The sequence below is a fragment of the Mesoplodon bidens genome (genome assembly GCF_964165515.1).
Source record: "Mesoplodon bidens genome assembly, chromosome: 8".
NCBI lineage: Eukaryota > Metazoa > Chordata > Mammalia > Artiodactyla > Ziphiidae > Mesoplodon > Mesoplodon bidens.
Genome location: NC_138165.1, coordinates 6,713,459 through 6,729,939, shown reverse-complemented (window position 1 = coordinate 6,729,939; position 16,481 = coordinate 6,713,459). Strand labels below are relative to the sequence as shown.

The following is a 16,481-nucleotide window of genomic DNA, read 5'->3' as shown; positions in this document are numbered from 1 at the left end:
TGCTCTGATCAGAAGTGTTCCTATGAAGTTGTCCAAATTATGGGCACCAAGCGCAAGTCCATTTGATTTTCCCCTGGAAATTTTGGCATGCGCTGCTTTGACTATTTTTACAGTAAAAAGCCAAGGTACCTTGGGGGTGGGGGGAGGGTAACGGGAATCAAACTAGCCAAAAGCGCTTTTGAAGAGTGTGTCGTCAGTTAGCAGATTACACTCATTCCAGGAGCCCTCAAGTCCACTGCAGCAGGGGAAAGTCCTTGGATGTTACAAACTCTGTTTCTGAATGCTTGGAAGCACTTCATAAAGATGCGACTAGGTCCACCTTTGCACCTTGACTGAGAATAGAAAGCAGCTCCCCCAAAATTTCATTCCATGGAGTGATGATGGCTCGTCTGGGAGGCCAGACACAGTCACTGGCAGAGGCATCCAAATCCTTCCAGTCCCGGGACTTCCCTTAACGGCGGTTAAGACTCCAGGCTCCCAATGCAGGGGGCCCGGTTTCGATCGCTGGTCAGGGAACTAGATCTCACATGCATGCCACAACTAAGAGTTCGCATGCCGCAACTAAGGAGCATGCCTGCTGCAACTAAGACCCGGTGCAACCAAATAAATAAATAAATAAATATTAAAAGAAAAGTCCTTCCAGTCCCAAGTGACTGGGGCCCAAAACGTCACAAAGATGTCTCGGAAGAATGTAGAACGTATTCTAAAGGGACAGAAAGGATGGGAGAGAGGAAAAAACACAGAAAGAGCTGGAAAACTTCACACAAAGGGAACGGGAGGGCAATGATACAGCAAGTCAGCTGAAACCTCTGAAGATGACAACCTCACCTGCTCTCTTGAGAGATGACATGAATGATGGCAACTTGGCATCAGCCAGAAGAGTGAGTCAGAAAACGCAGACCAGGGCTTCCCTGGTGGCGCAGTGGTTGAGAATCCGCCTGCCAATGCAGGAGACACAGGTTCGATCCCTGGTCCGGGAAGATCCCACGTGCCGCAGAGCAACTAAGCCCATGTGCCACAACTACTGAGCCCGCGTGCAGCAACTACTGAAGCCTGTGCGCCTCGAGCCCATGCTCCACAACAAGAGAAGCCACCACAATGAGAAGCCTGCGCACCGCAACGAAGAGTAGCCCCCACTCACTACAACCAGAGAGAAAGCCCGTGAACAGCAACGAAGACCCAACGAAGTCAAAAATTAATTAATTAATTAATTAATTTTAAAAAGGAATATATGTATATATATGTACAGCTGAATCACTTTGCTGTATAGTAAAAATTAACACAACATTGTAAATCAACTAAACTTCAATTAGGAAAAAAAAAGGAAAGAGAGTTTGTTGATGGTTGTATAGCCTGAGAGAAAGCTCAATCTGAAGGGGGGAAAACACTCACAAGTAAAAATGGCTGACTTAGAATGAGAAATCCAGGGAAGCCCCTGGCGGTCCAGGGTTAGGACTGGTCCAGGGTTAGGACTGCGCTCTCACTGCCAAGGGCATGGGTTCAACCCCTGGTCGGGGAACTAAGATCTCACAAGCTGCGCGACAAGGCCAAAAGAAGTTTAAAAAAAAGAATAGGAAATCCAGCTTTTCCCAAGTGGCCCCTTTGTGCCTGTAACTCAACCTGCAGCCCAAGGCAGTGCCCAAGAAGGTCAGGTAATTTTAAATGAACCATGGGTTTCTGATGCTTTGACATCTGGAGCCCTGTGAACCCTGGGTAGGCTGCCCCTCCCAGGGCTGGTCCATTCTTAGGGATAGTAAATGACTAGCCTAGAGTATGCTTTTCATATGCAAACTAACCTAGAGTCCATCCCCTGCTCTATCAGGTTTTCACAGAACGTCACACTCCAGGCCACCAGTTCCCTGCCCTAATTACTCCAGAGCTGGGTGGGTACCAGACACCTAGGGACAGCCTTTCTGCCCCAGAGCCAATCCTAAACCTGCTTTCTCTGCCTCACCCATTCCTTCCCCTAGAGACCACCAGAAAGGGTCTCGCCCAGATTCTCCCCTCATTCCCTCTGCCTCCTGACTGACCCTGGTGCTTCTCCCTAAGGCCCTCCGCTCTGGAACCATGAGTAACAAACTGTCTTTTTCATGGTAATATCTCCTTATCTTTTGGCCTCACAATGCCTGAAAAAAAATGAAACCTCCATTGAAAACAGATCGGGACATCCCTGCATCATCAGGTCCCCAGGGGAGGAAAAGGAAAAGCACAATGATTCAGGGTAATGTGGAGGCCAGATTCAGATTTACAGCAGCCAACCTCTGAACACATACCAGCACGGCAGGACAGCTGATGTGTCTTCTCTTTAAATTAAGCCTGATGGAGGCCAACTCCATTTAATGTGTTGCTTCATTGATGCTGCATTTGTTCTCATATTATAATTTCTAATATAGTGTTTCTGGAGGTCAATGAAGAAATGTTGCCTGCCATCAGTAAACAAAGGATGTTGCAGCCTCAGCCGCTGTAGTCACCCCCCAGTGATGCACCCCAAGGAGACTCAGGATGAGAAAGTATAGGATACTGACCCTAGGTAGCTAAGGTGCATATCAAAGGAATGATTTCAATCAGCCCAGACTCTTGCATCTTCCCATACATAGAAAAGCATTAAATTCCTTACCTTGAGCTGTCTGGTTTTCTTTAATTTTTAACATAATTCTTTTTTTTTTTTTTTCTGCACCACAGTTTGCGGGATCTCCGTTCCCTGACCAGGGACGGAAACTGGGGCCCTGTCAGTGAGAGCGCCGAGTCCTAACCACTGGACCACCAGGGAATTCTCTTACATAATTCTTAAGAATATGTTATTCCTAGTTCATTGGACCCCATGGAATTAGACTGTCTAAGTATTCTATCTTAATTTAATTAAATGGTCCACCGTTGCTTAAAGCATAACTGACATGTGACACGACCAGGAGACCTTTGAAACATTAAAAATCATTTCTCTATGCTGAGCTGTGATAAGAAATCTGTACAAGGAAGCTTCTATTTATTTCAATAAATGTTGGTCTTAAAAACAAAGAAATAGGGACTTCCCTGGTGGTACAGTGGTTAAGAATCCGCCCGCTAATGCAGGGGACACGGGTTTGAGCCTTGGTCCAGGAAGATCCCACATGCCGTGGAGCAACTAAGCCCGTGTGCCACAACGACTGAGCCTGCGCTCTAGAGCCCATGAGCCACAACTACTGAGCCCTCATGCCACAACTACTGAAGCCCACGCACCTAGAGCCTGTGCTTCAAAACAAGAGAAGCCACCACAATGAGAAGCCCACGCACTGCAATGAAGAGTAACCCCCGCTCACCGCAACTGGCGAAAGCCTGTGCGCAGCAACAAAGACCCAACGTGGCCAAAAATAAAATAAATTAATTAATTTTAAAAATATATATATATATGTTAAAAAAAAGAAAAACATTATTAAAAGAAAAAAAAAACCAAAGAAATAAAAAAACCAAATCAACAACCAAAACCCCAGTTCACTTCTTAGTATTTTTATTAGCTGATTAATTCATAAATGAATTATGAGGAGTTGACATTTGGGAAAACATTTGTTCCTTAATTTCCAGGTTTTTTATTTAAGCTTTGTTCTGTGGTTTATAAAATTCTTTGCTGAGGAAACATTTCCAAATTTTATGGAGCCAAAATAAAGTATCCTGGCACAGCAAAAACAAACAACAATAACCAATACCTCAGTTAATTCTCAAGACAACACCTGAAGTTGTTCTGTATTTTACAGAAAACACAGTTGACAGGTTCGGTAACTGGGGAAAGAACAGAGAGCCAGGAATTGAAACATGGGTGTATCCAGCTCCAAAATTCCTGGCTTTCAATCTGCCACCAAGTTTCTAAGAACGGATAATTAACAGCATTATCCAAATTGGTGTTACCAACAAAGAGAAAGTTTGTTTTGTTTTGTTAATTTAATAGCACATGCTGGATATCCTTCATGGATATACATAAGGATCTACTTCATGCTTTTTATGGCTGCATATTATACCAAATGAAAGTTCCCTGTTCAATAAGTTATTTGGGGGCAATATGATGGTTATTTGGAAAGTAACAGAGTTGGATTCCCACCTCATTCCTTCCATACCAAAATAAGTGCCAAAATACGAAAGACCCAGGTTTGGGGGTGGGTGGGGGAGGACAACATTTCTAAAAAACAAGTGAATAAAAAAATTTTTTTTTTAATTTTTTAAAAAAAGGAATTCCCTGGAGGTCCAGTAGTTAGGACTCAGCGCTCTCACTGCTGGAACTGGGGTTCGATCCCTGGTCAGGGAACTAAGATCCTGCAAGCCACACAGTGTGGCCAAAAATTTTTTTAAATTAAAAAAAAAAAAAACAGGTGAATACTATTAAGATCTTAAAGTGGAGAAGGCCTTTCCCAAATGGGATGTGAAACATTAAAATCCAATAAGCCTGATCACATAAAAAGTCATTAAAACTTTTATTATGTAAAATAAAGAACAAGCAAACAAATGAAGGAAAATGAATAAAATATATGAAAGCGTGGGAAAGTATTTCTAACACATTATCCCACATATGCAAAGAGCCCTTACAAATAAATAAAAAAGGATGAAAAATCTCACTTGAAAAATGGGTAAATCAGATGAAAGGCAAAAAAAGCATAGAAACAATCAAACCAAATATGAAAAAATATTCAGCATCATTGAGGAAGTGAGGAAGGTATTGAGGAATACCTTATATTTTCCCCACTAATTACCAAAGGTTAAAAAGTGTTGGCAAAAGGATAGAAAAATAGACATTCTCCATTCATTCAAAGAAGTTCTGTGAGCCAGGCACTGTATTAGGACTAGCAGTGAACAAGATACCCAGGTCTCTGCCCTCTGGGAGTTTATGTTCCAGGTGTGTAGGGATGGAGGAGCAATGGTGAATGAGGAGGAAATAAACAATTTTTCAGATAGTTATCATTTGTAAAACTACAAATTGGTGCGACTCCATTGACTCCATTGCATGGTAATATGGCAGATGCTATCAAAATGTGCCAGCCATTCTATTTCTAGATATTGATTCTACAGATATTCTCACTCCTGTTTAAGCACAAAGATATGTGTACATGGATGATCACCAGAGTGCTGGGTGTAATTATGAAAAAAAGGGAAACAAGCCTAATGTTCCTCAAGAGAACAAATTACACAACATCTATACAATGGATCAAAATGTAACCAGTAAAGATCAGCTTTTTTGTTTGTTTGTTTTTAATGTACCCACATGGAAAGACTTTGAGGATACACTGTTTGGTGGGGAGGGAACCAAGTTGCTAAAACAGTACACATAATATTATCTCATTTCTCTTACAGAGACACACATCCCTATAAGTGCGTATGTGTGTGCGCCTATATAATTAGACATACATGGGTTAATGTATGACTAAGAAAAATCTGGGAAATGGGATTATGGGAAGCTTTTTAGAGTACAAATTTCTGTACTGTTTGGCTGTTCTGTTTAACAAGAAGTATGTGCTACTTTTACACTCAAACAATAAGGGAGAAAGCATTAAAAAAAAAAAAAAGTAATGTATGTAAGGGTCATTTGGTTTCCTCAGTTTATATTCCCAAACTTCAGGCTAAAAAGTAATCTGGAAAGAAAACTTCAGCTAAGGAGGAAGGATAACAAACAAAGTAACTAATCCTTTGCCTCATTCCTTAAATTCAAAGTCACTGATATAATTGGGGAGAGGGGAAACTATGTGGCATACCATTTGCCAGACATTTGTTCTTCACTTCATTTTCAAGGCAACCACAAAATGCGACCCGGCTCAATTCCACAGGTGAGGAACCCGAGGATTTTAGAGGTTAAGTGATCCCCCTAGAGCAGAAGCTGCCTCAGTTCTAGGATCTGGGAAAACAAGACTTCCCACTGGGAGTTCTTATCTCCTGACCATTCCCTCAGGTCACAGTGGGCGGAGAGGCATGGGGAGCGGGGGTGGAGTAGGAGAAACTGACCGTGGGGGTTTGGGTGTTGTTCAAGGAAGCATTTTCTCCGGGCTCTGGCTCCATTTCGGCTCCTTCCTGCCTTCTTCCCCGCAAGGCTCCCACGCGCCCCCTCAGAGCTGCACCAGGCGTTCCAGGGGGCAGACGTGGCCCCTGGAAGTGCCAGCCTAGAATCCTGCCTGTAGGGAGCTCTAGGAAAAGCGGGTGCCTGCCCCTCCCAGAATTCCCTTTACGGTCGCATCAATGCTCAACCAGTCCCCCAAAGTGTGCCAGATTTCACCCCTCTTGGCCTATAAAATGGGAATAATACATTTTAGGGGAATTACTCAAAAGAGAATACCAGGGACTTCCCTGGTGGTCCAGTGGTTAAGACTCTGTGCTCCCAATGCATGGGGGCCGGGTTCGATCCCTGGTCAGGGAGCTAGATCCCGCATGCCGCAACTAAAGATCCCTCACACTGCAACTAAGACCCTGTGCAGCCAAAATAAACAAATAAATATTAAAAAAAAAAAAAAAGAATACCAGAAAGTGCTTTGGGAATTCTAAAGGCTAGGGTCCTCACCTTGCAATTAGAGTAATCCCTAACACAACAACTCACATCTTGTAGGGGTCCAGCGCTTTCTGTGATCACAATTTTAAAGAGAGTATTTTAACATCCTGCATAGGAAATGTCTCCTGCAGGTTATGTCTATGATCTGGTTGTACAGTGAATGAAGAACTAACAGAAAAGGTCAGCAGGCCTTCCGGCCTTTAACCTATTCCAAAGCTACCACCTTTCAGTTCTAAGAGGTACAATTCTTTGTTCTAGAACCAACCCTGTGTTAATCTTCCAATTAGGAAAAGAAAGGATTAAAGTAGCAAAATATAAAATAAAATAAAATACATCAAGGTCCCAATTTGATGACCATGTTACCTTCCTAATAGAACCAGGGGAAACATGTATCCACTTTACTATCAATAATAGCTAATATGTGAGTTCATATAAAGTGCCAGACACTGTTCTCAGTGCTCTTCCTGCATCAGTTCATTTTAGCTACATAGTAGCACGTACTTGGTAGGGATTCTATTTCCTTCCTTTTACACATGAGGAGTTGGAAGCACTGGGAGGTTGTTTAAAGGACGTACCCGGGGGTGGGGGGGTGGGGCGCTGCCCAATAGCTGAGCCTCAGCAAGGCAGCGGGAGATCTTGGCTATCTGGTCTACCTCTCCAGCCATATATCATTCATACTCCTCCTCATGTTCCAAACCCTAGTCATACTGAATTGCTTAGGATTCTTCATAAACAGTGTGCTTTAACTGCACCCACACCCTGCCCGTTCTTGCCTCTGCACGTGGTTTTTCTCTCTCTCACTGAACCATCCTCTCTTTCCAAAGGACAGGAAGTTTTATTCCATGAATGAATGAACATAAGACTGTTGGAAAAATCCATCACTATATTTAAGATCGAAGAGTCGCTTTGGTAGGAAATTCCGAAGTTTTCTCCATAACAAGCCATTCTTGCAAAGCTGTTCTTATCTCAAAGCCAGAATTGCCTACACAGATTGCCTGGGGCCCTCTTTCTTCTGACCTCCCTGACTCTCCCACCACCTTACCTACTTCATCCCTTGCCTCCGGCTCCAGCCTTCAGGAGAGATGTCTCCACAGTGACCTTCGGCCACTGACAAAGAGATTGGCCTGGGAGTTCGCAGACCTCCATTCAACAGCTGTCTACCTCTTCTCCTTAGGACTCCATTTCAGGGGAAGAGCACGTACTTTGGTTCTCAAACCATTTTCACTGTATCGGAAACTAGCCGTTGGGCTTGGTGATAAGACACCCACAAGGAACACACCTTATCCAAGCCATGACGTGAGGGTACTGGTCTGACACTGCACTGAAAGATGAGCATCCAATGGTTTAAATGACTTTTTCATTTACAGATCCAGCAACCCTTCCATGTCTTCAGAGAACCTTAAACACATCATTACAAGAAAGAAGACATGGGATGGCCTCAGAGAAATAGTGCCCTAAACATCATAGAGCCAATGCAATAAACATTAAACACTTAATAGCAAACTTTTTAATTAAACAGAAAGGTTTTGACTGTTGACTGATACGTCAAAGCTCCTTTTTTTTTAAACTGACGCTTATTTGTCATATGACATAGGCCTAGAAGCTACTTTAAATAAGGTACATTGAAAAAGATATCCAGTACAGCATTACTGATAATAGCAACAAAAAACAAAAAGAGAGAGGGGAAGAGAGAGAAAAGAGAAAAGTGAAATGGAAATAAAATAAATCATGCTTATTTTTAAATTTTCTGAGTATTTACAGAGCATCTACTATCAAGGCACCAAGCTTAACGCTGGGGATACAATGTTAAAAACATAGACATGGCTCTGCCCTCACAGAGCTTTCATTCTATTATGGGAGACAGACACTCAAGTAATTACACTGTATATTTCATCCCAGCAGTTAAGACGATAATCAGTCCTAAATAATAAGAGAAAATAGTGAAATATTATGCAGACATTTTAAATGATGTCTAAGAGGTTTTATAATAGAAAATATTACAAGAATAGTATTTAATAAAAGTAAGAAACAACTTTATAAAGTATATGATCTCATAAATGTTTTTTTAAAAAGTATAGAAGGAAGATTCAATGGTTGTAAAATCCATCTGTAAGAACAGGTGACTGAGAATGGCTAAGAAGAATGATAAAAGGAACTTCTACTGCCAAAAAGGGAAACATACTTCCAAGCTACAATTAGTTCAACTAGAAATGGGGCAACAATCAGGTGTACAGGACAAACATCTACACAAGTGTCTGTTTCTGGACCAATAGTTTAGAATACGGCTTTTTAAATGTTTCGAAAGTGGCATTTAAACCAGTGAGAATAAGAGGTAAACTAGGCATTAACTAGTAGGTCAACTATTTAGAAAAATAAGTAAACTTAGACTTTTCCATCACATCACAAACTCCAAATGTAACGTTATGAAAGTATAAATCCCACTGGTAAAGCTGGGAGAAAAAAAGAAATACATATATTTTATATAGTAGTAATCCAAAATCATCATTAAATGACTAATTATCGTTTCCAAAAGAATTCCAAGCACATTGCAATGTTAAAATTTAGAAACCATTACATGAACTTTAGGAAACCACTAAGCTGATCTTGGGGCGGGCAGGCATTCTAAACATAAAAGAAAAATCATTTGAGAAAACTGAAAGACTTCACAATAGATGTTGAAAGTCAATTTCTATCCATGACATACATCTCACACCATAAATATAGTTATCACAAAATAAATATGGTTAAATGGCCAGGGAAAAAATTGTTTCCAATATATGGCAGCTAAAAGGTTAATAGTCTTCATTTAGGGTATGCTCCTACAATCCGTGAGATGGAACCATCCCAATAAGAAATGTGCAAAGAACATGAATTTAACTGATGGAGAAATTTAAAAGACCAATAAATATATTTTAAATATTCAACCACATTAGCAATGAGGTTACATTTAACTGCTAGTTTAAGATTAAGCCCTGTGGGGACTTCTCTGGTGGCACAGTGGTTAAGAATCCGCCTGCTAATGCAGGGGACACGGGTTCGATCCCTGGTCTGGGAAGATCCCACATGCTGCAGAGCAACTAAGCCCGTGCGCCACAACTACTGAGCCTGTGCTCTAGAGCCTGCGAGCCACAACTACTGAGCCCACACACCTAGAGCCCGTGCTCTGCAACAAGAGAAGCCACCGCAGTGAGACACCCGCGCACCCCAACGAAGAGTAGCCCCCGCTCGCTGCAGCTAGAGAAAGCCCGCATGCAGCGATGAAGACCCACCGTAGGCAAAAATAAAAATAAATAAAATAAATTTATTTTAGGAACATATAACTTAAAACAAGACCTAAAGCAAATACACTAAATTAACACAGGGGCAACTCTTTTTGCCTCTTTTATCTTCTCTATATTAGCAAAGGATAACTCTTTTAAAAAGACCTAGTGTGCTGACTGCCAAATGTTGTTGAAAGTTGACTGAAAGAAAAGAGGGTGGGGGGAAGGTAGGTGGGGCAGTCAAAGGCCTTAGAGATGGGGGAGGGGGGAGGCGGGCACGCTGGGCCAGCAGCTGGGCCAGCAGGGCCTCTGACCCCAGGATGGGCCAGGAATAAGAACCACCCCTGACCTCAGCTCTCTGTAAACCTCACCCAGTTTCTTCATGAGGCACTTAGGCAAGACAGCAGAGGCCCAGAGGGGAAAACCACTGCTCCAAGATATACAGGTTGGTAGCGTTTGACCTTCCGTGAAAGAGAAAGGAAAATGGCCAAAGCCATTCCGCAAACAAGCACAGACACACAGAGGCATTCTTCCACACGGCCAGCTCACCTGCCGTCAGCGGTCACCAGCCTCAGCAGATGGAACACAGATCTCAGGGCCTGAGCCAGGCACCCGAGAGCCGACTGAGCTTGGCTCGGTGACCAGCTGAGGCCCCAGAGCCACCCACAGGGATAAGCATGCCCTTGCCCTGGCCACGTCCATAGGCCGACGCCGAGCCACCTGCTGATTCTGAGCTGGTCCCTGGCCCAGAAGCTGGCCAGTTGAGCTGTCAGAGGTAAGCCTGATGGTCAGGCTGGACTTCCGCCCCCGGCCGGCTCCCCAGATCGGGAAGCCAGAGTTCCGCAGAAAGGAGGCTGCCCGTGGAAGATAAACTGCAACCACACTGCCATCCCCTGCCCTTCCAGAAAGCACTGCATCCCCCTGCCCCTCGGCTCTGCTCACTTTAAACACAGGGGCAACTAATCCGCTGGATGCCAGGGCGTCTGAGGTGACCCAGAGGGGAAGGGCAAGAAACACAGGCACACAGCATATAGAAACCACAAAAACACCATCGGTTAGGCCACTGGTCCACAGGTCCTGATAAAGGACATCAGAAATGGAACTGGCACTTCACACGCCTTCATTCCCTCAAACCTCACAAAATGACACTTCCCACTTCACACGTGAACACACGGAAGCTCAGAGGAAAAGTCAAAGAGCTGGGAAGCACTGGGGCTGGACAGCAAAGTCAAACGCCCGTGCCATTTCTCCCAGGACACGCTTGTCCCCACAGCCACAAAGGGCTCCTGCCTGGCACGTGTGGAATCGGGCCCCTGGGCTGCGTTAGGATGGGCCTTCCCATCACTGCCGGGTGCAGCTCCAGAAAGGGCATCTGACCTTGTATACCAAAGGTGCTCAAGTAGTAATTATAAGTGTGGTTGCCAATCACTGAGCATCATCTGCTCCCTGGAGGGCCCATACGAGGAATGTGAACCTTCACTCATTTGGCCTGAGTGAAACATAGCTGATGTGCCCATTTCTCAGATGAAAACGCTGAGGCTCAGGAAGTCTCACAGCTAGGACACCAGAGCTCCTTTCCCGAACCCCAACTCTCCCACCCTGACAAGGTAACAGGCCCAAATGGGTCATTCAGGTCAACTCCCCACTCCTGGGTGGTCTCGCCAGCCCCCAGGCTCCACCCTGGCCCAGTGCTCCAGCACTACCTTGGTTGAGGTAGGTCAAAGTCTCTTCGTGCAGTTTCACAGCTGGGGACGTGGCGGCACACAGCACATACTGCAGGGGTGGCAGGCGGGCCTCATTCTCGGGGGACAGCTGGGGGTCCTCCTGCTTGAAGATGGGCAGGGCGAGGACGTCGCTGCAACACAGGAGGGAGGGGTCAGGAGCAGGGTCCCCGGAGCCCATTCGCAAAGACAGGGCCAAGTGGCCAACCTTGGTGTCAAGGGCAACGCAGCCCAGCATGGTGCGGCAAGCGGGTTCAGCCTACCACACCACGTGTCACAGATACTCTAAGATGCTTTCCAACGAGGGAGACCAATCCTGGATGATTCTACTTTCACGCAAAGACCTTCGAGAGATTTATTCAGATGCCGCCTGGTTGCCATCCACAAGAGTCTGGCTTTTAGAATGAGAACCCAAACAAAATTTTTAATCTTTTTAAATAAACTGTTCCAGTTATTGGCCACTCCTCAGACCAAGACAACTTCCTGTCCTCCGGACTCTGTAAACCATGCAAATGGAGAAACTGCTTCACCCACCCAAACTGAGACAACCCTCCACCCTTCTAGAAAAAAGGACAGCTGGCCCATAAGCCCTATTTTAAGGGTCATACTAATATCTCCTAAACGCAAAACAAGAAGGACCTTGGTTTCTGTTCAGTTTTCTTATCCAAATGGAAAATACTGAGATGCTCAAAGATTCTTTTCCTCCACCTCTAAACAAAAATCCCCATCAGATCCAAAAAATCAGCCTCACATCAGCCTAGGACTGGAGAACGTGTTTCTGGATGTATTTCTTAAGTGCCTTCCCAAGGGAAAAAGAAATCCTTGAGAACATGAATGACCTGCAAGCAGGAGAGACTTGGTTAAGCTCTCTGGATTATGAACAGATTATGGCACGGACACCGATGCCCAAAAAGTGCCCGTGCCCTTATCTTAATAACCCTCTACCCTCTGAGCATCCTGCGTTCTGAATCAGATTCACTGATCCCACTTCACTATATAAACAGCAGAGTCACGGATATAATCCTCTCCTCATACAGCACCACAAACGAGTAGCTCTAAAACACAGACCCGGCACACACCCCAACATGTCGCAACAACTCTCAGAGGGAAAAGTCTGGCTTGGGGCTCACGTGGAAAACCTCCCCTGTGGCGGGCCAGCTCTGCCACCATCCATGGCCCTGGCTCTCCCACCCCACACCTTCCTTTGCCCGGACCGGGGCACACGCCCAGCCCAAGAGGTTATCTAGGAACAGGGAGAAGCAGGCAGGCCTGCTCCCCGGGCGATTGCATAATTTTGTGTTTGCCCAGACCACGTTAAGTTAATAATCCATGGGCTGGTGCCTTTAAATTTAAAAAAAGGGAGGGATGCAGGGGAGGAGGGTGGGTAAGAGCCATCACTCAACAGTAACTTGTTTCAGGCCTGGCATCCTTATTTGCTGAGGAATAAAGTCACCAGGACAGGAAACCGAAGGAGGGAAGAAGGGAGTACAGGCCACTACCTGGGAAGGCGAGACAACTTGCAGAGGTGCTGCTCGGTGAGGAGAGGACCAAAAAGAAAATGCACAAACTAAACAGAAAGACAAGACCTTCGCTCTAGAGCCAGGGGGACCAGAGGCGTATTCACTGACCCTCCCCTTGGCGTTCACCGAGGTCAACCTCTCCAAGGGTGAATGCCCCAGCTTCCAAGAAGTGAAATTAAAATAGAGTGTGGGGACTTCCCTGGCGGTCCAGTGGTTAGGACTCCGCGCCTTCCACTGCAGGGGGCGCGGGTTCAATCCCAGGTCGGGGAACTAAGATCCCACATGCTGCTAGGCGCGGCCAAAAAAAAAAAAAGAGAGTGTGGACCAACATGCTTTTTTTATCCATGCTCCCAAATGACCCCAGAAGCCCATATGGCTTTATGGCACCTTTCACCCCAACGCGCACCCCACCTCACCCCGCTGAATGCAATGCCAAACTCCTAAAAGGTACTCCCCAAAATCCCATCTCCGGAGCAGGGGCACCTCCCGCCCAAGAGGAGAATTATTCCCTAAAAGGATGACATTTTCGGTATCCAGAAGTTTTAAATACACTCACTTCTCTGCTCAGGGTCACCTCCAAACTTATTTCTAAGCTATGGCAACATACCGAATGGCCACAAGCTATAAAATTCAGGCAAAATCACACCTAAAACTGCATGGTGCGGTACAATAAATGTATCCCATTGTAGCATTTCAAGTAAGCGAATAGACACAGCCTTCTGCCAGGGATTAACATCTGCCCAGTAGGGGACTGGCCTGGCGGTCCAGTGGTTAGGACTCCATGCTTCCACTGCAGGGGGCACGGGGAAGTAAGATCCCCGCAAGCCGCAAGGCGTGGCCAAAAAAAAAAAAAAAATCTTCCCGGTGGGCTTACCATCCCCCAGAGCAGTCTCCCTCTGGTGACATCACCACAGTCTGCAGAGAAGCCATCAGTCCTTAATTAAGACCCTAGACTTTTGCCATCCCCTACCACTCTGGCCCATGATAAAACACAGCAGACACAACACGTAAACCCAATCACTCCTTTGCCTTCTGAAATGGGGATGCCTTCGGGAACGACTACTGGACAAACATCTATCAAAAGCCAGGATTTCCAAATCATCTGTACTGCTAAATCTGCCTTGGAACTTCTAGGGACCAAAAATAAAAATAAAATAAAGCATGCAGGACGGACTCTCACTGTGGGGCGGTCTGTACCAGCGACTTCCCACCTAGGTCCCACAATTCACTGTCTCTGAGCTCACAGCAAATGCCCTTTGGGTTAAATTAGGCACATTTCATAAACTGTGACTAGGATGGAAATAAAGACAGGCTACAGCTGGTTCAGGCGAGTTCAGAAAGTGAAATGACCGCCCATTAGTACCCGGCCAGCTGCACAACAGGGAAAAACAATCCTCCAGGAACTGAAGCTAACGGAGGTGCCACTTCCTTCAAGGGGACAGGGGAGAAAACTTTGCAAGACAGGCAGGACTTACTTTTCCCTTTGAAGAGCACTAGTCAAATCCCTGCAGAAGAAGAAAGATTTCCATCAAGGGCAATCAACGTGCGGGCCTCGGGCCTACACACGCAAGACCACCTGGTGGGAGGGGGCACCCTGCCCCTCCCAAGCCCCCGCCCGCCCCCGCCGGCCCGCGAGGCCCAGCGCAGGGCCGCGCTCGCCGCTCACTCGCCCCTCGGCCGGAGCAAGGACACTGGAGAGGACGCGAGGCTCGGAGAGGGACCGGGCAGAGAGGGGCAAAGAGCAGGGAACTAGACTCCCCGGGACAGGCTCCAGACCGACGGCAGGAAGTTTCCTCTTCTCCGACGCGAGCGGGGAGAGGAGAGACAGGGAGGCGGACGGCCCCGGAGAGGCTGCGGCCAGAGATGCGCGCTCTGCGCCCGCCGGGGTCGTCGGGGAAGCAGCCCCCGCGGGCACCAGGCTCCGCAAAGCCGCCTCCCGGGGTGGGTCCCCAACTCTGAGCGTCGGGTCCCGCTGGGGTCGGTCCGTCGGTCCCAGGCGGGACTCTGGGCGGGTCTCCCTCAGTCCCCCAAGGGCAGACAGCGGGGAGGCGGGGACGTAGCGGGGGCGCTCGGGACCCCCGGCCCGGCCTCCCCGCTCCCGGCCCGCAGACCCCGGCCCAAGCCCCTTACCGCAGGTAGCTGCCGGAGTTGTGCTGGTTGTAGTGCTCGGGCTGCGTGTGCCAGAACAGCATGGCTGGGGCTCCGAGCCCGGCCCGACCCAGGCGCGCGGCGAACGGGACGCGGGGCGCGCCGACCTCTCCCGGTCACCTGCCAGCAGCGATCCCGACCGCTGGATCCGCCCGCCCCCCGCGCATTTATCGACTGCCCGGGGGGCGGGGCCTCGGCCAGACCCGCCCCCAGGCCGCGCGGCCGGGAGATGGCTCCAGCGGCCGCCTCACCTGGTGACCCGCACGGGCGCGTCCTGCCCGGGAGCGAGCGCGCCTCCAGGGCGGCGACCGCGAGCGGGCGGCGCGGCCGCGGGCGCGGGCTGAGGCCCGGGCTCCATCCCGGCCCCCGAGGGCGGGGCCCAGGTAACCATCACCGCAGCCCCGGTGCCACCGACGCGCTTCCTCCGCGCGCCCGCTCGCGCGGCCCCAGGGCGGGTGCCCAGGGCGGGTCCCCAGAGCGGTATCGCGGTTGGGGAGAGGCCGCTGTGAGCTTGAATGGCAGGGACCCCGACCTTACTGTGCCTGCCCCCTTACCTCGCTCGTGCTTTTTCATAGCACTGTGACACTCTCAGAAATCGTATTTTGTTTTGTTTTTTAATGTATGCTTGTGTATGGATTGTCTGTCTCCAAGAGGGCAAGGCTTTGGACTCTCTAATTCACTGTTTTATCCCCACCGCCTAGAAAAGTGCTTGGGACATAGTGAGTGCTCAATAAATATTCGCTGAATAAATATTTTTTAAAAGAAATGCATCAAGTGAGTAATCAGAGAAGGCTTCCTAGAGGACGTGACCTTGAGCTGAGGCCTTATAGATTCAGAGGAAATGCCTCTGTGAAGATCCGGAGGGAAAGTGGTTCCAGGCAGGGCAATAGTAACCGGCAAGGCCCTGCGGCTGACCTACTTTGGCATGGCGTGGGGCTGGGTGACCCAGGCGAGAGCTTAGGAGGTGAGGTGGGCATGGTGAGCGGTGCAGATCAAAGGGGGCCTGGCAGGCCCTGGCAAAGAAGCAGCTGGGGTTTTATTCTAAGTGTGTTTTCAGCCGAGGAGTTGCATCTATGATCTGCCTTTTGGAAGGATCAGTCTGGAAGGCTTGTGGGCAGTGGGTCATGGGGGTGGGGCAGTTAGGAGGGAGTGGAGGTCAAAGAGCCATGACCCGCACCCGAGTGACATTCGCACCCCACCCCATCCCCACGTTGGTCCAGCGCCTGGCGCAGAACAGCTGCGCGTTCTATCCCAGACGGGTATTCAGAGCAAAGGCTGTCCCCCGGAGACCGGAACTCCCAGAACTCCCAGCTCCCCCAAGCATTTTTTTTTTTAT

The 16,481-nt window shown here is 47.6% G+C and overlaps 1 protein-coding gene across 2 annotated transcripts in view; it reads right to left on the bottom strand.

The window, feature by feature from the left end:
• TFCP2L1 (transcription factor CP2 like 1) overlaps window positions 1–15,197 on the bottom strand; it is a gene marked incomplete at its 5' end in the record, with an annotated part of 59,730 nt that extends 44,533 nt beyond the window's left edge. Inside the window, 3 exons of one of the 2 annotated variants that reach the window (XM_081241559.1) lie at window positions 11,460–11,611; window positions 14,473–14,502; window positions 15,128–15,197. In XM_081241559.1, the coding sequence (XP_081097685.1) occupies window positions 11,460–11,611; window positions 14,473–14,502; window positions 15,128–15,189 (244 nt within the window). The remainder of the gene's footprint in view (window positions 1–11,459; window positions 11,612–14,472; window positions 14,503–15,127) is intronic. The other variant, XM_081241560.1, reaches the window with a different exon arrangement.
• Between the last annotated feature and the right edge of the window lie 1,284 nt (window positions 15,198–16,481).